Source organism: Protomyctophum bolini (genome assembly GCF_963924005.1).
Source record: "Protomyctophum bolini genome assembly, chromosome: 6".
NCBI classification, from domain to species: Eukaryota; Metazoa; Chordata; class Actinopteri; order Myctophiformes; family Myctophidae; genus Protomyctophum; species Protomyctophum bolini.
This window is the reverse complement of record NC_137867.1, coordinates 35,942,040-35,966,399: the sequence shown is the minus strand read 5'-3', so window position 1 is coordinate 35,966,399 and position 24,360 is coordinate 35,942,040. Positions and strand designations below refer to the sequence as shown.

The following is a 24,360-nucleotide window of genomic DNA, read 5'->3' as shown; positions in this document are numbered from 1 at the left end:
GAAGTCCTGCAGAATACTTTACACTTATCACTTCAGTTTAACTATTAGACCCTTAGTCTATACTTAGGAAGACAGACCAGCAAAACTCCTTGCTGACAACGTGACGTGAGCATTGTGAGCTTGTAGATCGGCGATTTTTGATGAATGTTCCCCCCCAGAATAAGGATACTATAGGGTTCAAGTGGTTAAATGTTAAAAAGTATAGTTATTTAAAATCTGTCCTATAATAATGGAAAATATACTATTCTCTCAGGTTTCCCTCTTGAAACATGCTGTATCTTGATATATCCTACCATAATATGACATAAATGTATAAAGGATCTTTAATATATCAATGTAATTCAGGGATGCCTTGGATGAAATATTTATTTACAGGGGTGACCTGAGACAAACAAATCAGCTTCCCAAACCTTTTAAGCTGAATAAGCAGCAGAGATGGAGTTAACTCCTGGACCTCAACCTGTGGGCCGGGGCCCACTGGTGGGCCGCGAGGGTATTGCACATGGGCCCCCCACAAATAATTGGCAAAGCACTAAGATTTTAATGATAATCCAACACTAATACAAAAAAGTAATACCAATAAATATGAACTTGGAGTATAATACTACGTTAGTTCCATTGATTCAAGGTGGAACACAATCAATCTATTCATTGATCACTATAATAAATAACATGCTCTGACAATGCACACAGTAACTGACGTGAAGGAGCACTTCACACATTTTTAACACTATCTTCATATAATTAATTGGTCCTGACAAATACTCATTAAAAGATGGTCTTCTACTGCATCTCAGCAGTGGTCTCTGGACAGTTCAGAAAACTGCCTACCAATAACATCAACGATATGGCTAATAAAAACTATACAGTCTTTCTCTTCCTGGAAAGCTAGCATGCTGGCATTAATGCATTATTGCATTAATTAAAACAAGAAAAGTTTGAAATCATGGCTTGAAGATGATGTCATTTGGAATCACGTCCGCAGCTGAGACACAGACCGAGTAGACAGACATTGACAAATAAAGAAATGGAGAAGACCAAAATCTTATGAAGAGCCTTAGACCATTGGACCAATTAGCCCTTCACTAAATCCCACCCCAAAAAGCGATTGTCCAATGCCAATCCAAATAGTTTAGCAACGGTTGTTATGCAGGTCAAGCTTTCTTCGCTGCAAACGTGCCTATTGGACAAGGATGGGTTGGGGAGGGACTTAGTGAAGGGCTAATTACATGAAGATTACGTAGGTTGAAGATGGGTGTCTTTTAAGTCTTCTTTAAAAAAATAGTGAAAATAGCAGATCTACAAGACGGCAACGCATATTTTCAATTTTGTTGAAAAAATACATTTAGAAACAACCCATAAAAACAGGTCCGCGGGTATAGGGCCTGCAATTTTAAGTTTGGGATACACTCACTGCCATAGACAATATTGCCAACAAATGCGTCTCACTGGCTCCCCCGCATTCCTACCAGTGTTGAGCTGTCCCAACATCATTCACCTTAACTTTACAGGCTCTCTCCACATCCTTAATGCATACAACTCTTCCTGCAGGTTATGCAGAATGAGCAACACGCCTCGTGTGATGCCAAGAGATAAGCACACATTTTAAATTAGATATAGAATGAGTAAATAAACAGGCTTATGCAACAGCTCGACCTCATCATTAATGTGTAGCAGTAGCCAGTTCTCTGAAATAGCATGTGGAATTGCATGTACCGTAGGGTCAAAAAAGTGCAGGAAGCCATCTTCTACTCGTATGGAATATCTAAGTAGAGTGCATATTTGGCCACATTAAAATGGTGTTAACCAGACTGTTGTTCTTATCCTCTAATTCCACAGTGTAATTATCACACGGTGAATGGGACTGTACGTGCCAATGAAAATAAGTCATTTCTGTTTAGCTTCGGCCTACCTCTCTAATGCACTGCTCTGCAGCTGCACGGTGCTGTGGAAAACAAACAGTGCAGTGCAGCTGGGCTCCTCAAGACAGCGAAAGGGGAATTTTAATCCTTTTTTTTTCTCCTTTGGCACCAGACAGATTTATTTGGTCATAAAGAAAGGAAAAGCACCCCACCATCTGAGTGGGACTGCGAGTTGTGCTGTGCCAGACCCCCGGTCGCAGACGTATACAGTGTGTAGAAACACAACGGACCAGGAAATTAAGGCACGAAGGGTCAAAGTGCTCCAGGAAAATTCAAAGCACACAGTGTCTAACTGGCTTGGATATAGTGGCACATTGCTGGCATGCCAGGACAGCACACACAGTCTGCTCACAGGGGGTGATGTGTCAGAGCCAACCTGACATTCTGTGCTATATAAATGTTCACTAGTGACATCGCTCAGTTATTAACACCAAGAGGAGAGCAGCACTGTCGAACCGATGGCTTAACATACACGCGTCCGTCATCTACATCTCCCTGCTCATTCCCCCCCAAAGCCTGGTCGGAAAACAAACTATCCCAAGCCCCCCCCCAAACCATTTCCAGCTGTCACCTCCCTGCTCCAGTAACTCCTAACCTGATACGATAGGGCAGGTTGGGGGGTGAGGGTCAGGCCCGGGGGAAAATGCAGAGTATGTAACTCAAACTATGAGCATTATATTCAGAATTGCCCGTGGTTAGAAAAGTGAAGATCACGGTTGGCGTGTAACACCTAAACGTCGATCGCATTACCGTTGACGTCTCACTTTACAGCTACAATTCTAAGTTGTCAGAAATACAAGGACAAGGTTAAAAATAAGGCGCAGTGCTCAACACGTTTTTGGAAAGCCTTTTTGAATGCAAAGGATAGTAGTAGCCTATAGTAGCCACTGATCGAAGTATGTAGCCTACAGCAATGGCCTTTATACCTTTTTTTATGCCGAGGGCACACCAATGGGCACACCTGTATTCTATAGCAGACATACAAGCTCACGTGTAGTGACACATTTATGTGAGCTTGTAAACCTATTTCTTGCTATTTTTGGACAATTTGTGAAAATTATTATTATTAAAATATATATTAAACATTTCGCCGATAAAGACATTCCCAAATTAGGGACTAGTTGTACAGTAGCTGTTGTAATAATAATGTTATTACAAAGTCCCAAAGGTCCCCTGAAGGCAGTGGTGGAAACTGGAAAGTAACTAAGTACATTTACTTAAGTGCTGTACTTTTTTTGGATGCAAATATTGTACTTCTACTCGACTACATTTATTTGAAAACTTAAGTTACTATAGTTACTTTGTGGATTTTGATTATTATTACAAATATACATAACCCACTTCAGCCCTACTGTATATACATTTCGGCCATTCAACCATTATGCATTTGACGCATTGTGAGCTTGTAGATCTGCTATTTTCAAAAGATTTTAATATATTTAAAAACTTGTAACAGAGTATTTGTATATAGCAGTATTGATACTTATATTTAAATAAAACATGAGAGTACTTTTTCCACCACGGTGAACCACTGGCCCCTATTATGTTTTGCTGCATTTCTGCACCGTACTGTGTTTCAAACTGATTTGGAAATAAATGAAAATAAAAGCAGGAAAATAAAATCTAAATGTATTCAAATAATACACAAACATCACATTACTGTTGTCTGAAGGCACTGCAAAAATGACTATGAATGGCATGCCACTAAAAGACAGGTAATAAGATGACAATATGCTATGGAGGGAGCATCTGGTATATTGTTCAAAGATGTGGCCCTTGCATCATAAAAAAGATGAATGTGTGTCTGTCTGTAAATGTCCAGAGAGAAGTGTAATGTCTCATCCCAGTCCCTCAGTACACTGGGCAGTGGACCGCGCTTCAGGGCCCTAAATCTCTTTAGTTCAAGTGCAATAAACAAAACGTAAGAGAATATTTCTCAAAGTCTTCAAAAATAAACGGAATAACTTTACAGGAAATGTCATATACAGGCTGTTAGGCACACACATACACGCAAGTTCGCAACACATGCACAAGAGCACACACACGGACGCACGCACGAATGCAGGCGCACACACACACACACGCACACACACACACATGTAGGCACGCAGGCAGGCAGGCAGGCACACACACACACACACACACACACACACACACACACACACCTCTGCTATCCTGTATAGCCTCAAGAGTGGTGCAAAGAGATTTGACCATGGTTGTCGTCGGTGTCTCCATTCTGATTTTCTAAAATGCCATTCTTAATCTAGCGGTAAAAACAATATTTATCTGTTGAAAGGCTATAGTCGTTGTCAATGTGAGCACATCCACTGTTCTGTTGAAAGGATGTAAGCACATCCACTGCGGTGGATATCATAGCTTTTGGTCAGTCTGGGCTCTGCACTGTGACGGAGGTTGGCTGAACATTGTGTGACAAGATACAAATAGAGCTTTCTTAGCTGTGTGTTTCCCCCCCGTTTCTTTAATGATACGCCTTACCCCTAATTTGCTGGTCATGATGAATTCCTCATACTTCTGTGGGAAAGCATGCATACTATGCCCTCCATTAAAGGAAAATGGTTACACTGAAGGACCTAATAAAGACATACAAAGGACGCAAACAGGGAACAGTGGCCTACACACAGCGGAGCATTGACCAAAGGCAATCAGGATGTTTAGTATTAAAATGGTCAGTCCTCCCATTGTGCTTTCAAAACCCTGACTTAGTTTCCTGAAATGCTTGAAATGAATGTGTTTTAGAGTGAAGGATGGCACAACAAGAGAAACAAAAAGGGACCAATTTTGGAGATTTGTTTGGGGGTCGGGAGCGGGGGGGGGGGGCTCTTTATCATACCTCAAATCCAACCTCTTACCTCCCCCTTTGGGCCTTTAGGAGCATCCTGTGACCCCTGACCCCGTGCACAATAGAGGCCAGGACGTTTCCCAGTGAGTGGCGACGGAGCCAACAACAGGAACATGAGGGGTGCTCCTGGGAAACAAACTGTTTATTATGCAGCAGGATGGACAGGCCCCCGTGTCCCACTCACTTATACTTTCACACACACACACACACACACACACACACACACACACACACACACACACACACACACACACACACACACACACACACACACACACACACACACACACACACACACACACACACACACACACACACACACACACACACACTCCATAATTCTGGTAAATAAATAACAGACACAATTTGTTACCTTACACTCTTAACAACCCTGATCTAAACAACCAAATCTATTTTCCCAGTAAAGAGTGGTGGACGAATGACACAGCTGTTTGTAAAGTCAACTGAACAGAGTTCTGACAGTTCTCTTCTCCCATTCTCCGGTCCTGAGCTTATTCTATTGTACGCGGGTCACTTTACATTTGTACTTGACTCAGAAAGTAAATGAACCATGTCCACCGTTGTTGTTTTTATTCAATATAAACAGGCCTGTCTCTCTACCTGGTTTCAAGGACAGCATCAATACAGCGAGGTCACTGCTTCTGTCACTGACCATTTAATACTAAACATCCTGATTGCCTTTGGTCAATGCTCCGCTGTGTAGGCCACTGGTCCCCTGTTTGTGTCCTTTGTATGTCTTTATTTAAGGTCCTTCAGTGTAGAGATTTAGTTTAATGGAGTCAAGACAACAAGACTGTGATGAAACATCCCAGTTACCTGTGTAGATCTGCTATCTAGCCTATCTTTGAAAATTCTGGAGAAAAAAAATGTTTTCCTTCAAAATTATTTCACTGAAATAACTATTTACCTCAAGTCTCTGGGGACCACTCATTTCAAGAGCAGCACTGTAACACAGTTGCTATAGCTGTCAATCATCTCAACCTTGCCTCTTTTGCTTTATGCTCAAACCTTCTGATTCTCTGATGCAGTCCGTTCTGTTCCGTTCTTATAATGAGAATCGTAACATCCTCAATTCTGTCATGTCCAGGTCCACCTCCTGTGTTTTTGTCAGTGCACATGCCACTGTCACCATATCCAAGCCATACAGCATGGCTAGACTCACTACTACTGTCTTATACATCTTCCCTCTCACTCTTGCTGGTAACCTTCTGTCACAAATCACTCCTGACACTTTCCTCCATCTGTTCCAACCTGCTTGTACTCTTCACCTCTCTTCCACGCTCACCATTACTTTGGATAGTTGACCCCAGGCATTTAAATTCATTCACCTTCGCCACCTCTACTCCTTGCATCCTCACCATCTCCATTGGTCTGTCTGACAAGAAAGAGGCTAGGCCAATCAGTTCAGCTGGAAGGAAGTTGGTGCCCACACTCCCCAAAAGTAAAACACACTGAGATTCAGACAGAGGACAGACAGATACAAACATTCGGCTCTCGGAAACTGTTGGTCCGACACAAATTGCCACTCGTTGCACTGCACATCCTCAGGTCATATGAGACAAACACAAAGTTGGAGGTTGTTTGGTTGTTTGGTCAAACAGTGCCTGAGCTATACCCATGACAGACGGACGGACGGACGGACGGACGGACGGACGGACGGACGGACGGACGGACGGACGGACGGACGGACGGACGGACGGACGGACGGACGGACGGACAGACAGACAGACAGACAGACAGACAGACAGACAGACAGACAGACAGACAGACAGACAGACAGACAGACAGACAGACAGACAGACAGACAGACAGACAGACAGACAGACAGACAGACAGACAGACAGACAGACAGACAGACAGACAGACAGACAGACAGACAGACAGACAGACAGACAGACAGACAGACAGACAGACAGACAGACAGACAGACAGACAGACAGACAGACAGACAGACAGACTTCGTTCATAGATAGATATACTGTATAGTCTCTGAGCTGTTGAAGAGCAAAGTGTCCCTGAAAAGTAATGAACTTGCACAATGAAAGGCCAAGGTCGGTCTCTGTGTCCAGCCGTCTGGCCTCATTGGTCCTTCTTAGGTTTTCGGGAATACACTGCTTTGATTGGTTCGGTTTTTGGGAGTGCGCTGCTCTGATTGATTGGCAAAGAAATATGAAATATGAATGGCAATATTTATTGGCCATTTCAATGTAAGGCAACATCCAATCGCTGGCAAAGTTGGTCCTTCGAAATGCAAAAATAAAATCGTTCAGGTCTCTCCACTGGAGCCGTCCTTCAGCCAGCCCTAAAAAGATATAGGTTCTATAAATCAGGCTTCAAGACACTCACTTCCCACAGAAAACAATCTGGCAAGCACAATGTTAATTAGGCTAATGACAATGTACATGTACAAGCTACCAATGATTTTCCAGGGTATTACATTTTTGGGAATAATACTAATAATAAAATCTCTACGAGTGATATTTTTATCATTGCATAATGCATTTCAACGTCCTCATATTTGTTTATGCGGAGGCTGACTTTCTATCTGATAACAGCACTAAGCCTGTTCGTTGGCATTACCACCGCCTGTCCATTTCAGAGGAAATCCCTCCTTTGTCTCTCAAGGAAGCTCGACAAACTGTGAAAAACCTGAATTTGTCATAGAAATTCAAACAGCTGGAACACATTTAATAAATGGTTACACACAGAGAGACAGTAATAAGCGTATTTTAGACAATATTCCAGACTTGTTATTACCTCAAGTCTCTGGGGACCACTCATTTCAAGAGCAGCACTGTAAAACAGTTGCTATAGCTGTCAATCAACTTGCCAGACCTGAGGTGAATCATGCAGACAAAGGGGGCTCTGGGGATCGTTGTTTAAGTACTTATCCCCTAAGGATTACTGGTTCTTTATGACTTTATGTGTTGCGTTTCTCATTCCACCACACAGTGTGATAAGGGTGGCTCAGTCAGAGGTGATAGACAATGGTGACTTGGCCCACTGTGTTCTTATTCAATTCATTGCTCTTTAGTAACGGAGCGTTCCAATATGACAAACAAAGAAACGTTAACCAACCAAACACAAGGTCACAGCAACAGAACTGTTGTCCTACGACACCACAGGGTCCTGCAAATAAACACGGGGAAGAGAAAAATGCTAAAATGTGTGTTATTTACTATTACAATGCACCATTGTTGGGGACATTCGTATTCAGAAAATCTTTCAGCAAACAACCTGAACTGAGCCCCAAGTTAAACGAATTTAAAGACATTATTGAGCTGAACAAATTAACCACATGTTATCTCAAGCTAGGGATATAGCCTTGTCTGGAGATTTTTAATTATATGAAAATAGGTCAGTGTTTCACTAAAAAACTTAATTCTATACAAAAGCCCTCTTCACCAGTTAACTAATTTGATCAATTGACTACAGCCAGCCACAGTTAAAGCAAATAATGCCACTTAATGAATATATCCTTGAGGCTATAAATGTTTACACTGTTGTGTCATAGGTTTGCAACAAGCTCTGCAAATGTGAACATGCCACTGACCCTGGAAAGGAAAGCAGGCTAACATACTCATGTAACATATGGTATTCATTTCCACAGATATGGGGAAAAGGGGAGGCTACTGTAAGTGCTCATCCTGCATCCTTAGTGACTGACCAGGGCAGCAACTGGAATAGGAATGTTTAAAGTCAAGATTTAGATATCTCCTTCTGGGTAAAACGGCTGTCAGCTGCCACCTAAACAATGACACACCAAATCAAATCAACCGAGGAAATGAGCCATGAAAAAGTGATTGCACTAGTCTAGTCTATACATAATGCCTTTTTTGCAATTCCGTAACTGGAGAATTATGGGCTTGTGTAAGGCTGCTGACTTCACTGCAAATATGAGAACTGCATACGCATATTGCCTGAGTGTATAATCAAATCAAGAACATTATTGATACATAGAGTGTACAAATATCTCTTAGTATGTGAGAACAATGGATCTTTGTTTCATGTGAGGGCTCTTAGAAAGCTGACAGACTGGCCGAAGGTAGAGCACCTCCAGGGACTCTCAGAGGCCATTCTGTGCTCAGCGTTAATTTGTTGTGCTTTTATTGGATAATTCAGACATCAGCAGGACCCATTTAAGATAATTGTGTAAATTATCGTGAGCATATGTGCTTTGTCATGGCAACCATGGGAAACGTATCGCAGAGACGATAATGCAAAAACTAAGCTAGAGCTTTTAGTATGTATGACGCACAATAAATTGAGTTTGCACAATGCAGAGACCACCAGAGATGATCCATGTGATCGAGAAAGACGGATCAGTAATACACTGTGCTTAGTGCGTGATCTCAAATTACAAAACTAGGCTACGCTCTTGTGCAGCACCGGATAGGTCAACTAAGCCCCCACCCGACCCATATCCTCCCCATTGCTGATGCATCCACACCTTGGCTCATACATCAGTTTGGATCTTGGGGCGCCAGTCCCTTCTGTAACTAAAACCTCAAGTACAGGGGATAGGTGGGGATTTCCCTATACAGCCCAGTGAGAAGAGATACCCAAGACACAAAGAGAGTGCAGAGTAAAACCTGCAGTGTGTTAATTAAACGAAAGTGTAAAATTATTTACACTTTCAGAGTTAAATTAATATTGGATTTGACTGTATATGCATGGCCAAGTTGCCTTGGAGTTTCCTCCTTTATCTCTGTACAGCTCACTATTAAACCCTGTTTAAAATGACAAAAAGGCGCTTTTTTCCACCTGGGTGAAAGTGGTTTGACGCCAGGGTAAACGTGGTTAACACTCCTGGTAGTAGCAGTTGCTGCTAACTATGAAGGGCTCTCTTGTGGCCTGGAGTCACAAATCCCCAGAGTTTGAAGTGCATATACAGTAGCAGTTAACAAAACAGTGGACTTTGAAATTTCAGAGGAAAAACTACAGTAAAATGACTGTGGGAAGCGTTGTGAGCCAAGGCTCCGGGCCAACAACGTGTGGGCTTGACTGAGCCTGAAAACCTCATGCTGATAAATGGCCTTTTCCAAGTAGACAAACTAGGAACACAAGGCCCCCGCTCCACAAGACTCAAACTGCTACCTCTACTGCTGGCTGAATCTGATTACAGGCAGCCCCTGAGGACAGTCAGGTCATTGAGAGCACAGAGATGAGCAAACAATAAGATATTATCTGGAGGAATCTCCAGCCTTCCAAAGGAAAATGCTCCCTCTCAGTGTCACATTGACGATAGGATCCTCAACCTGACATTGAATCAGCCATTTAAGAAGAATGAACACTGCTACCCATTCATGGATACTCACTAAAATAATGAGAGCTCTTTTTTCACCCTTGTTTAAGACATATAAAGGGAAGCTCATGAGGCTTTTGCAAGACAAGGCTGTGCAGAAATTGGAGCACGCAGCTGACTCAGATGAATATGCCTTTACAATGATTGGGTATTGAATGAAGAATTCTATAGTCTTTCATTACAGTCTTTGAAAGGGGGATATAGAATACGTCACGTGCACTTGATTTCTTGGCAATTTGCTGATTCAGTGTATGCAAATTTCTACTAAACAGTAAAATAAAATAATAACAACAACAATAATTATATATAATATCTATCTATCTATATATAATAAAGTAGATAGATAGATAGATAGATAGATAGATAGATAGATAGATAGATAGATAGATAGATAGATAGATAGATAGATAGATAGATAGATAGATAGATAGATATAGAGGTAGAACTAATAAAGAAAAAACTTCATGACTACTCCTGCTTATTCATTCATCTTTCTAATATGTGGACAAAATGTATTTCACGTACATTTTCCCAGCAGTCATTCGTTACTATGACTGCTGGGACTTTATTCAGCTGTGGGCTGAATAAACCTACTTCTCTGGTCATGAAGTTTTTGGACGTGGCAATTCCACTTCTTCGTCTTTTCACACAGTGACATCTTGTGGTCATACACCCTCACGTATTGTTGAACTGCACTGAATATACATTGTAATGGCAATTGGTAAACAATAGTGTCAGTAAACAGTAAACACCGTAATACAGTGGGTCTCAGCAAGAGGTGCTTGAGGGGGGGGGGGGGGGGTTCCAGGGGGTCCCTAGATGATTCAATGATAACCAAATGTACTCTAAGGGGTCCGTAATGGCATCTTGAAATTCAATAGGTTTTGAATCACTGCTGTATTCGACTGATCATAATATTCACTTTTTGTATGTAGTTTGGAACCATTGAAAAAACACTCCATGTACTCTAATCCCAGCAAATCAGGCACAATTTGCTATTTTATTTTACAGATTATATATATATTATATGTATGACTAGCTCTCAATGATGACGTAAGAAATATGGTCATTTATGTAATCTGGTCCCAACAAATCAGGCACAAATTTGCTGTTTTATTTGCATACGCATCAAAAGTGGCGGGTTGGCTGGGACGGTGCATACGGACCGAGCGAAATTATTACTTGCGCACTCTGCTTGCGCAAGTAACAAGTAAATATACAATAACTAAACATGAATCTCACTTGAATTGGATTGCAATACTTTACAATTTCAAATCATCATTAAATAAAAAAAAATAGGGCCCCCCCAATCTGGGCCCCCCGGGCTGCAGCCCACCCTAGCCCAATGGTAAGACTGGTGGTACCAAGAGGTGCATGCATAGTCGAAGAAACCTTGTATGAGGGCTCCTGTTAGGGTCTTCAAGGTGTTTTTGTTGACCAGTGAGGAGTTGATCCAACACGTGTCCCATTGTGTAACACGTGTAACATTGTGCTTATGATTTTGGGGACAATGTCAGTCCACTTGTTTGGAAACATGTGAAATAATAAAGAACCTGGTGATGGGCATACTGTATTCATTGAATACTATTCAGACTCCAAAACCATTCTTCTTCAGAGGCACAAATTCTAGACCAGGCCAATGGGGCCAATTTCCAGGGGCCCTTGACTACCTGAGTAGTCTTGGGCCATGAGGTTTAATGACAATAGAATATACTAAAATGTATATAGACAAACTATCAAATATGTATAGGCCCCTCATACTATAATAGCTGTAACTGTAACCTTTCTATAGTGCGAGATAATCTGACAGCCCTTTTAGACAAATCCCACAGGTGCTTTTTTTTCCTTTATTAGAAAGAAAGGCAAACAGCACCAGTACAGTCAGACCCATACACTTGGTCTAAAATACTGTGCACAAAAAAAATCATTGTGGACATCTATTGAGGTCCTATCACTCCTATGAACAATTAACAGTTTAAAAACGTTTACAATTCCTACATACTTGCCTTGTAGACTCTTCCCCCGATCTTTTATCCCTCTTGCCCTCTTCTGGGTCTCAGTCTACTACACCAAATCGCCGAAAATAGCCGAAGAATTCAAGAATAGGGTCGCCATGTGTGTGGCATAATATAAAATTAGGCTTTGACGGTTGAACTACAATTATGGAGGCCATTTGTCAACTCTCGTAACAACGCGATATTTCCAAGCCTGCAAGGCATCACGATACGAAGAAGGAGAAGAAGAGTAGGAGACAGAGGCAGTGAATTATTATCTGGTTTGCTGTGGTTGTAAAGAAGCTGAAGTAAAAGAACAAGAATTGATCAAACATTTGAAACGTAGAGAGATTGTTGTGCTTAAAACTGCAGACTCACCCAGCAGTGTGCTCCACGGCGCCTTCCTTGGCCATCTGAAAGCAAGCTAGCTGAAACCCAAATCGTATGGTGTCAAGTGCTAACTGTTAGCTGTCAAGCTAGCTAGCAAGCAAGCATAGCCATTTCAGTAATGGCGTTGAAAAGAATTCAAAAGGTGAGTAGTGAGTGCTCGATATATTCTTTGTGCTTTATGATTTTTTTGTTTTGTGTCCTTTAATAGAAGAACACGTTCTCGTTTCTGACTAGAGCGTTTTTTTTAACGCGAGGCACTCGATGAAAATATACTTGATAAATTCCCCGTAGCTATGACTTGGTCGCTGTTTTGCTTTGTGTGGTGGTGTATGTGCCCCAAAATACTTGACAGTTGCACATTTATTACACTTACTGGCACGAGCGTGTCGATGGGAAAGAATGTGTCTTATTAGCACGATTGTGTCGCTCGACAAATGCGTAAAAAACATGTATTTTCTACTTCTAGAGCTGGCGACGTGCCGCTTTCCTATGTTGAGGATTGATTGATTTATTGCCGAAAATACGTCATTTTTGGCGACGCGTTTCAGTTGAAAACACGTAAGTTTAAGAGGACATGGTAGTGCAAAGAAGTATTAATTATTAGACAAAGACGAGCTAAACAAGACGTACTGCTTTACCACTAAACTGTGGCAAGTGAGTCACAACATTAACATTGACTTTATCATCACCACCACGCTACAATTAGAGTGGTCCAGTTGTACGCATTATTTTAGTGGGGACTTAAGGGATCTGATTGGTTGACAAGTGACAACTATAATTTACAATACAAATTGTTATCTTGTCAACTGTTGTGGAGGTTTACCACGAAGATGGTCGTGTTTGTTGCTTGACAGCTGTTTGCATGTTGCCAAAATTGAACCCCAACGTCAACGTTGCCATATATGGGATGGCAAATGGGGCACTGGAGCAGGCCAGTGTGTGTATTTATATAACAGAATGGACAGGCATCATGCGAAAGAGTTGTAATAATTCACACAAGAAATTCTAGTTTTCTTTTTAGATAATAGTTTTGTGTTGATATTGTTGGCAACTTGGCATGAATGGTTTAGTAAGCAGGAAGGAATAGGTCACATTTTGAAATGTTTACTGATATGATGACAAGCCAATGAGCTGTTTGTCATACTAACGTTTTTTCTTTTTAGATTAACTTGTCTTGTGTAAAGGAGCAACTTGGACACTCAGGCATGAAGGGAGCATGAGTTAAGTCCGTTGCTCTCCCCAGGTTGGCGGAGGGTGTGTAGAGCCCAGGATCACAGTAGATGATTGGCACAGGGGTGAAAAATGGGTTACAAAATCGTGGGATAAAAAATATATTTAAAAAAAAAGATTAACTTGTCTTTACTATGCCTATATATATTTGCTTACTCAGCAGCGAGCTACCACCAGCTACTTGGTAACAGTCATAGAATTAATGTGGACTGATCATGGCTGCCACTGTCTGGAACTTGAAATGGCCAAAGCTGCATGTAACATTCATTTTAAATTATTATAATTCTCCATTCTCAGGGAAGTAGTTTTAACCATTCAAACTGGTTATATGATTGATTGATTTTTCTTTATTTAAGTGTCATGCATCCAAGGAAGACCATCCCATATGGACTTACTTACTTTCATTCCGACTTGACAGTTCACAAACAATGATCAAATGCATAACCAACTAAAATAATAATATAAAAAAAAGCTTTGTATATGGCAGATTACATAATTATAATTATACAACATAAAAACAATTAAATGCAATATTTGGGCCTGCAACAGGAGACCTGACATGGACCTACTTGAAGATCTATTTAAGAAAGGCTTATCAATAACTACAAAATATGCTCAGTCAGAACACAGATCTCCTCCAAGGTGGCAGTTTGCTAATCCACACCGCCACACACCCCTCTTTACTTGACCAGTCTGTCTGTGTAAAAAGGGTTACCAGTTCTTGATTGGCCCAGGCCAGGACCAACCAAATTTTGAGAAAATCTGTTCCTAACAGACAGGCAAGTGGGCAGACAAACAGACAGGGACAGTAGTACTTCATTGGTGGAGTTAATGCTTAGACTAAAGTTGTGAGTTATTATTAGTTGCAAATTAAATCTGATGTACTCCTACTGTGTGAGCTGAGCTGTCTAGAAGAGGGTGTGTAATGTATTTGTGTGTCTATTTCTCTGTGGCTAATTACGCAAACCACCGGACTGATCAGTGATTAGTGCCAAAGGTCTTGTGCTCGCTGCCAGTAGAGTAGGCCAAGGATGTAAATCCCGTCTGTGAATATTTTTTGTGCTTTTTTATGTTTTTTGGGGAAATAATACTTTCAATACAGATTCACCATCCTGCCATCTGTATTTTGGCAAGACTGATGTTATAAATATGATGTCATCAACATGACAACAGGTGATTGATTAGAGCTGGAGTTTTAAAATAACTATTGTTTTGAAGTTGTGTTCGAAATTGCCAGCCCAGCACAAAAGGAATAGCGTAGTATATTTTGGTGGTGGAAATTTCCTTTTAAAAATGTGTCTACTTACCAAAGGCATCTTCTTTGTAAAAAAGAATTAGACTGAATGTCAAAGTTGCATATACACAGTTAAACTCTGTTTATTGCCTAGCAAAAAGATCTCCCATGTTGTTTTTGTTTCTCATTCAGTTTGAGTAAAGGGCTGCCGCTTAAGCACTGGTGATTTGTGATTATCAACTTGCTGGCATCAGCACAGGTTTTACCTTCATCTCATACTTGGGCAATAATTAGAGTGAAGATGTTTTTACTTATTACACAGTTTAAAATAGCCAGAATTCAATGCCTGCGGCTGCCCCATAAGGGTCTAATGAGATTAGTGATGGGTAATTAATTGTGGAGAATTAATGGTGGAGACTGTTTTTTACTGTCTTAATTTTATTATGGATAGGAACTCACAGACCTACAGAGGGACCCACCTGCACAGTGTTCTGCTGGACCAGTTGGAGATGACTGTGAGTAACAACAACGCAATCAATTCTTCATCTTAAGCAAACGGCGCATAAACATAATTTCACTACTTCATCTATGTGTATACAGTGCTTGGTTTCTTGAGAGGCACACTTATTCTCAGAATGTATTCTGAATCGGGGCTTGTTTGTTTTAACAGAGGCCACCCGCACTAGTTGTGTGCAGTTGTTATTGCAATGTAGCGTGAATACATGGTTTGACTAGATGCCATGTTATTATAGCCTGTATTTTCCTCCTTTTTTCAGTGTTTCATTGGCAAGCGACAATAATGGGCCCAGTAAGTGAATCTAACTGTTCACTTATACCAAGTACATTATGTAGGTGATATTATATATTATGAGTATGACTGAGTTATCTAACTAACTACCATGTTTTTACATTATTTTAACAGAATGACAGCCCTTATCAAGGTGGCGTGTTTTTCCTCACCATTCACTTCCCCACAGATTACCCCTTCAAACCACCAAAAGTAAGTAAAATGGACTGTCATTGTAGGTGAACATTTTCCAAAATGGAATATTGCATTTCCTGTCAGTGTGTCACACAAGGCAAGCCCCCAGGTCATCGTGACATCGTGTGACATCAGCCACCATATATGGTGCCCAGGTCATCGTGACATCACGTGACATCATCAGGGATGTCATAGTAAATGCGACCTGCTGTTGCAGTTAAGCCCATATATGGAGATCCCTGATGCCATCAATATTGGCCAGCAACTCTACATCTGACCTCAGATCTCCATATATGGATATATATCAACCTGTTCTGACATTCCATATGTTGATCCTTCCCCATCCATCCTTCCTCTTTGATGTCTCCCTTTTGACTTATACCTGTCCATTCAAACTCTAGACGGGCCTGCCCCAAACTTATTAGTGCAGCCGCGCCCAGCAGACGGCAAAAACTAGAGTTCTCAACAGGCCCACCTGTCCATTCAAACTCTAGGGGCAGACGGGCCTGCCCCAAAGTTATTAATGCAGCCGTGACCTCGCCCTTTAGGGCAAGGTCGCTTCTCACCCTCAGGCGTCTTACTGGTTATTACTTTATTATTAATATATATATATATATATCGACACTTCATCTATTGTGCTCTTACTACTAGTAAAAAAAATCTGCTAATCTAAAATACATTATTGTATTATAAACACAATTCTGTTACTGTTCCATCACAGGTTGCATTCACAACAAAAATCTACCATCCTAACATCAACAGCAACGGAAGTATCTGTCTGGATATATTGCGATCACAGTGGTCACCTGCGCTAACGGTATCGAAAGGTAGGTCATGACAGGGAATATTTACAGTAAATATTTGGTATTTTGATCCAGCAATGGGATTTATTAATGTCATCATGCCTGTCCATGCCTGACAATGTATCTGTGTCCAAGATCCGTGGTCCCATCCGTGGTCCCATAATCCAGAAAAGAGTTTGTATTGTTTAACAAAACATTGATTTATTGGCAGGCATGAGTATAATTTATTTTCCTAATATTGCAGTAAGCAATATATATTTAGTCAACCAAATGTTGCGTTTATGAAAATACACTATGTACTTGGCATACACATTTTACATTTTTTTTAAAGTTTGCTTTCAGTACCCTAAACTTTCCAAAGATAACCAGCCTATACCCAGTAATTATGAGTACCGTGGGTTTTTTTTTGAGTGGTGCAACCACTCCTACAACCAGCAATGTCCATGTACCTGTTTGTGTACCTGTTTGTGTACCTGTTTGTGTACGTCAATGAGCACGAGTATGTTACTTATTTATACCAGTAGGGGGCGCCAGAAACAGAGAGAGGGGTAGTGCTGTGTCTCTAATGAGAGAGAGAGAGAGAGAGAGAGAGAGGGGGGAGGGAATTGCACCACACCACTCAGTTCACACGTGTGTGATTTTTTTTTTAAAGCTGAGGGTGGTCGAAATTAACTTCCCATAGTCCATACAAGTTCTGACTGAGTGTCCGAATGCCATTTTTTGTTACATTTAAAAGCAGTTATAAATTCTCTGTGAAGCTTCGTTTTAATAGAATATTAACATAATTCTCCCACAGCGGCTGCCAGGCAAGCCGTGGGCACTGGGCATACAACACCAAATTCAGAACAATGTGCAACAACTGCATATGTCCAAGGACAAATGGTGCATGCACGCCTTTGCACGGGCACCAATGTTTAGTCCATGGACAAATGGCGCATGCGCAGGATAAACTTAAAATTTCCATGGTAAAACGGTGCACGGCTTATCCATGGATGAATGGCACATGCGTGAGATGAACACATCCAGGGAAGCTGGCACTGTAACAGTGTTATCCTCCAGAGACTAAGAGTTCTTATAATTGTCACACCGCGGCGCACCCCACACCCAAAGTTGTTTCTATTCGTTGGGTACTTTTATTTACTTTGTAATAAACACAGTGGTACGATTTCAGTTCACAATGAACAAATGACTTGTTTCAACATTTCAGCACCATACACTGGCGTAGGGTCAGTTTAGAGCTTGCCCAGTCTAACTTCGAAGAGAGGTGGCGAAAAACCAGAAAAACAACAAAAGATAGCCTACTTTGGCAGCCCTTGTGCATGAATTCTGTTGGCAAACCACAGCATGCAAGCCACCTTTGTTTTAAATGGTCCCGCATTAGCACGTCGGCAAAACAGTTCACACCCATCGGCCGGAGATGCGCTAGTCCCCTCTCCCCCACAGTCAATAATTTAATCTACACTACGTGCCTGTATAACGGTAGTAAGGATGATCAAAAGAGGAGTTACAAATTCTTCACAGGGGCCCAAGCCCTCCAGCCCCCACATAGTTGATGTCACTGTTATCCTCTCTGAAACAGTGTGGGTGAACGTTGGCATGAACTACATCACTGGTGTTTATTACACCAAAGCATGTCGCTTGTAATCATCATATGTAACATGTTATGTTATGCTGGAAGCTGGCATGACTGATAAGCTAACCTGATTACATGTCCATTTACCTTTTTATGTAGTGCTATTTGAATAGCACTGATTGATCCTTATCTTTTTCTACCCACTATGGGTGTTTATTAAACCAAAGCGTTGTTTTATTAAAGGGCCACTTCACCCCTTTTGCAACCTATCCGCACACGGTTAGCAGACTGACCACGTCTGCATTTAAACTTGTAGCACTGCCTGTGTAGTGTACTCAGTACTCACCCAATAATTAATTCCTAAGACTTGGAGTCAGATATTGACCTTGTTTCATATCCATTTGAAAGATCTGGCAGAAAACGTGTTAAGTAAAATAACGCCACTTTCCCACAAGGAAAAGTTGGCCTGAGAAAACTTCCCTTTGGGAACAGTCAATGTTTGGGAAGCACAAACATATGAGGCACACAATTGACAGATGTGTTGCGATTCGTGTGGGGTAATTGATCACACCTTTTGTGCCCCATACATTTGTGCTTCCTAAAGGGGTACAGGCTTTAGTTTACACTTGGTCCGATCGTCATTAGACCGACAATCTACCTCAAACCCTAACCTAACCGCAGGCATGGGAGCAGCGCATGTTTGACCACATGTGCGACTGTTGTTTCCACATGTTGGTCCGTTGGTGTGTCTAATCAGTAATCTGCGTGTGCATCCCTCCTAAAGGAAGTTCAGTCCTGCACTCATTCCGGGCCCCTCGTCAGAGAAGATGACGTCTGTGTGCAGCTTGTGGAGATATTTGACTAAATACACGTTTTCTGCCAGAACTTTCAAATGAATATGAAACTAGTCTCCAAAAAGACTCCGTCTTAGCAATTAATTATTGGGCGAGTGCACACACAGTGCTACAAGTTGAGGTCATTCTTCTAATAGGACCTATCTATGACTGTGTATTTATAATACAAACGTGTATGTATTCACCAAAACCAACTTACAGTTAGTTGATTTTAAAATGTATGCGTGTTCTGGACAAGTGTATTTTGTGCTCAAGTGAATGGGAAATGTACTTGTTCGAAGGACAAATGCCTCAAAAAGCTAATGTCAAACCCTGGCTACTATACATGCCTGCTGCATAAACTCTGCACTGGAAAAAAACACACGCACGCACGAATAAATAAAGAGGCTAAAAGCCGAGCTGAACTATTTTAGAATATCCAATGAACAAAGCTTTGGAACGTGGATGCATTGGCTCAGTCCTCTTAAGACCATTAGTGTTTTTTTTTCTTTTTTTCCCCAATATATTTATTGTATAGATTGTTTGAGCCTTTTTATGCCTTTTATTGATAGTACAGTAGACAGGACAAGAGATGGGGAGTGACGCGCAGGAAAGGCCTTTGGGATCGGGACTCGAGCCCGTCACGCACGGTTAGGCTACATTGGAGCCTAGGTGCCTGGACCGCTAGGCCAGTGGTCCGGGCCAATCGTAATCGGTATACATTTATTGTGCGAACGTTTTTTTTTTTAAATTTCTAATCATCTTCTTTCTTCTATAGTTCTATTGTCTATCTGCTCTCTTCTTTGTGATCCAAATCCGGACGACCCGCTGGTACCAGAGATTGCTCACACATACAAAGCCGACAGGGAAAAGTGAGTGTTGGAATATGTATTCCTCTATAAATCTTGTCTGGCTCTGACTTATTGAGACTTATTAACTTGAGTTGCAATGATCTTCCTCTTATTAGAATTGAAATGTATGAAGTGAACTTCAATGTGTTCAATTTCTTTCCCAGGTACAACAGACTTGCAAGAGAATGGACACAGAAGTATGCAATGTGAGAAACTTGGTGAAATCAAAATATAAAAAGAGAAAAAAAAAGAAGTAAAGAAACATATTTGTGATATAACGCAAGGCAAATGAGCAAGAGAGGGAAAAAACTAATTACACTACACACTATTGGCCGAAGGAGGAGGCGGTACAATGAGGTACAGCGCCACCTGGCTTCCATGTGCTGAGCTGCTGCGGTGTGCTGTTCATGACTTTTATGGAATCTGTTGAGCAGGATCCAATGAACTCCTGAACACCCTCCCATACGGATTACAGGAGCCTGCTCACGGTCCTTTGCCACCCACCATCACAACAACTGTCACCACCTACACACTCAGACTTAATCTATTACTACTGCTATCGTGATTATTACTATCAGTGTTAATCAACATACTCTTATCATGATCACTGTGGATATAAATGTCATATCATTGTGTTACTGAATGGTAAAATATTTTTGGTTGATGCAGGAGATTGAGGTCTCCCTCATTGTCAACGGTACTGTGTCCCACTGGATGTCTTCTTGTGTTGCTGTATTTCCATGTATGCAGTGGCCTTTTCTGTATTATTGTTTTCAGACATTTAGATGTGCAATTGAGGCAGAATGTTCACTGTGGCGCACAATGCTGTGCATGGCTGTTAACCAGCAGTTGATCTGTTGCTCACATTCAGAGACTGCTTTTGCTTGTATAGTGTCTCTCTAGCCCCCAAAACAATGTGAAAGAGATAAAGAAGGATTTGTTTTATCATACACATGGCATTTGTGAGATGCAGTAGCAGTACCGGTATTTGGTGTATTTTGAGGAGACTGGAAAGCTACTATAGAAGGTAGCTGACTCTGGCTTTTTGTGGTGCTTAAGTGGTAAAAGACAATGGGAATGTCCTTTACCATTTTTCTCACTCATGTCCACTCCTTTAGGGCTGAACAGTCATAAAAATAATCAAAATTGCAATGTATGATGCTCTAGGAGTCTAGATCCAAATCAGATCTGGCTGCAATGAATAGCATAAAAGAGTGGGAAACAGTACTTTTAAACAAGCTATTCATTCTCTATCTAGTGGTTTAGGTAAGGTTATATGTGGTCCTTGAATAACGTACAATATTATTTTCATCCTAACAATGTTTTTGCATGTTTAGGTCAATGTCTAAAAGTCATATGTTGTATACTTTATATTTCTACTGACAATTTTCCATTTTTTGACCCTCTACAAAGCCATTGTGTCCATTCATTTCATTATGTTATGCAAATCAATGTGTTGATTGAGACAAGTAATCTATAGCAGTGACCTGACCTTTTACATTTGTTTTATTTTACTAGTTACATTAATGTTGCATTTTAGTGCAGTTGAAGGCGTGGATTTACTTGGTCTCGCTGAAAATTGTCCCTGGAGAAAAACTTTTTTTATGAATTAAAATCCAATGCACATAATGCTTCATGATGCTGACATGAATATTAGCTATAGAAGTGGGCTTATCACCTGGAAGTTTAAGGTTGCTTAAATCTGGAATTATTAAAAAAGAATATATATATACACACAAGTCACACATTTGGTTGGGAAAACTGTCAATAGTAATGTAAAATATGCTTGCCTTGTAGAGACATTGGGCTATGGGCAATAAAACCACTATCATCATAGAAATATCTATTTACTATCTAATTTACTATCTAATGTAATTTTACTGTACTTTAAAGTAATACATAATAGAATAGCTTGACCTAAAACACTAAAGAACAAATCGAGACGCAATATTGGTCTGAAAAAGCATAATTTGATAGTTCTTCAAAATTGTTCAGCCCTATTGTCCTTGCGCCATTTTAAATTCCCATCCATGGCTGGTGTTATAGTACACAAACTCCTGCTGTTGCATTATGTCTCTTTCTGTAGTTATGAACATAATATAGCTTCACTTTGGCATACAACTCAGCCGTGTGCCACCTAAATATACTTGCTCAGGTATCTAGCCAATCACGGCATTACCGTGACCCATGGTGAGAAAAATGACCAGGGCCCATACATACTGTACTTCTTCAAAGAAACGGTACTGATCTAGGATCAGTGGTCAGTTTACATGACAAACTAGAAACCACAAAAAGAGTCAAAAGAGTCAAACTGTCTTCAGATACTTTGTGCATACTGCATATAGGCCCTGATCAAACTGTGTTGCACAATATACAGTTCAGGAAGTATTGTCAATTTCCTGTTGATGGGACTCTGCTCACTATTCTCACCATCGCCGCAGGTTTTCATTGCTTTTTGAACAACACTTGGATGTGAATGTTTTTAAACAGCTTTTATGCTGTTGACAAACGTGTACTGTACATGCTACTGTTTTTGAAAATTTAAATAGCCTTAGGTTATGCTGGGGATCCATTTTTTTCAGTACCAAGATGGGAACTTAAACAGACATGACACTTTGCAGACTGTAGGATTTTGAAATAATGTTTGGATATTTACTTGAGGCAAAGATCTCTTTGTATTTGTGGGAATTCGTATTCATGATTTAATTGGTTATAACATAGGCCATTGTAACTTAATTCAATTCATAGTAATTGATCTTATGAAGCATTGTACTCTTACGTTCATCTTTCAAGTTCATGTCTAATTTATCCATGGGTCTGTCTGTTTGTTTTAGTATTAACATCTTTACATGAAAACAAGTTTGCCTAAGTGAAATATTCACAACCTTTTCTTTTTTATATCTTATACAAAAGCTTTCTTTTTTTTGGTCATAGGAAATGAATATGATTGTTATACAGTATGTCTTGTAATAATGGTTTAAATATAATCCCATGCTGGTGCTGGACTGACTTGTAAGCATAATCCAGTTTTTGAATTAAAGTAGCCTATGGAGCTCAAATTGGTTGCTGCCAATATAAAGGGAGTTGAAACTTCTGGAAAGGGATAACAAAATGCTACTGGTGTGTGTTTTATTCAATGGGTTCATAGAGAAGGGATTTGCTATAAACATTTCAAAACATCTATGGACTTAGCCAAATGCTATGTTCAATTATGAAGAGCTGTAGAAAAATAAAAATGTCAGAAGGAACTGGATGTCCTAAATTGTAGGGTATATATACATTGAATACATTTTGTCCACTGAATGCAGTCAAAAATCCTTGTGTTGCCCACCGACCATCTTTGAAAACTGTTTTGTTTGCTTGTGTGGTTATTTATTTATTTATTTGTAAGCCGTGTATCTTCCAATAGTACATACGATTGAGAGCATTGACAGCGCCTCAGTCCTTGTATTCCCATTGACAGCCTGGTGTGAGTGATGCTAAACTAGATAGAGCTGTCCAGTGTCCTTAATAGAGCTCATGTAGGCAGCTTGGCATGCTTTGCACTCTGGAGAATATTCTCCCAGCCATTTGCCAGATATCAGGGATTTCATTACAATTCATCTGCCTGACACCTCTGAGTAAATCTTAGCCTTAACCCTCATCTTGTATATAAGTACAGAGAACATGAAATGTAAATTTGCTATCAGGGCTGCTGCCCCATCCCCCACCCTACAAAGGGTGTTTCATTTCATAAGTAGACTTGCAAGTTGCTATAAGACTATTTAAATAGTACTATTAATTTTTGAAATGTTCAGCCTAGCTTTCTCTGAAATACAGGACCAGCCTTCTAACATGAATATAAATGCATACATTTTTGAATATTATGTGCTTCTCCATTAAAGAAAGAAGAAAGTAAAAATAAATAAAATAAAATATTCCTTGCATACACAAATTATGGGGAAATATCCATTGACTGTAAAAACAAACAAATAAAGCTCATTTTGTTTTACTGGTCTGTAATTATTTTTTACTTCAGTTGAGGGAATATATTATCAACTGTCATCCCAATACCATCCTGAATTGAAGACTGTAGGCTACTGTAGTGGATAGCCAGGAATGAATATCAACATGCACTACACTACCGGATGTGCTGAAGGACTTAATGCACTAGGGCCTTCGTGACGTTAGAGCGATTCTAATTGTTGTCGATGTTATTCTCTGTCCTACAAATACCTATACAGGCCAACATGGCTACTGGCAGTTATAACACATAGAAACAGATGTAACTTTTACCTTATGCACACACGAACCACACCACCTGAAAGAGACGTGATTGGAGCATCTTGAGTGTGATGTGTAGAGCAGTGGTTCTCGACCTTT

The 24,360-nt window shown here is 40.5% G+C and overlaps 1 protein-coding gene across 2 annotated transcripts; it reads left to right on the top strand.

The window, feature by feature from the left end:
- Window positions 1-12,337: 12,337 nt before the first annotated feature.
- Window positions 12,338-23,977, top strand: ube2d4 (ubiquitin conjugating enzyme E2 D4). 2 transcript variants are annotated; one of them, XM_080766970.1, is made up of 7 exons: window positions 12,338-12,634; window positions 15,408-15,471; window positions 15,733-15,764; window positions 15,879-15,956; window positions 16,660-16,765; window positions 19,926-20,019; window positions 20,163-23,977. In XM_080766970.1, the coding sequence occupies exons 1-7, from the start codon at window positions 12,611-12,613 to the stop codon at window positions 20,206-20,208; spliced, it is 444 nt and encodes a 147-aa protein (XP_080623096.1). In that variant the 5' UTR covers window positions 12,338-12,610; the 3' UTR covers window positions 20,209-23,977. The 2 variants fall into 2 exon arrangements, with proteins under 2 accessions (XP_080623096.1, XP_080623097.1); XM_080766971.1 differs by lacking the exon at window positions 12,338-12,634 and adding an exon at window positions 12,681-13,429.
- Window positions 23,978-24,360: the final 383 nt, after the last annotated feature.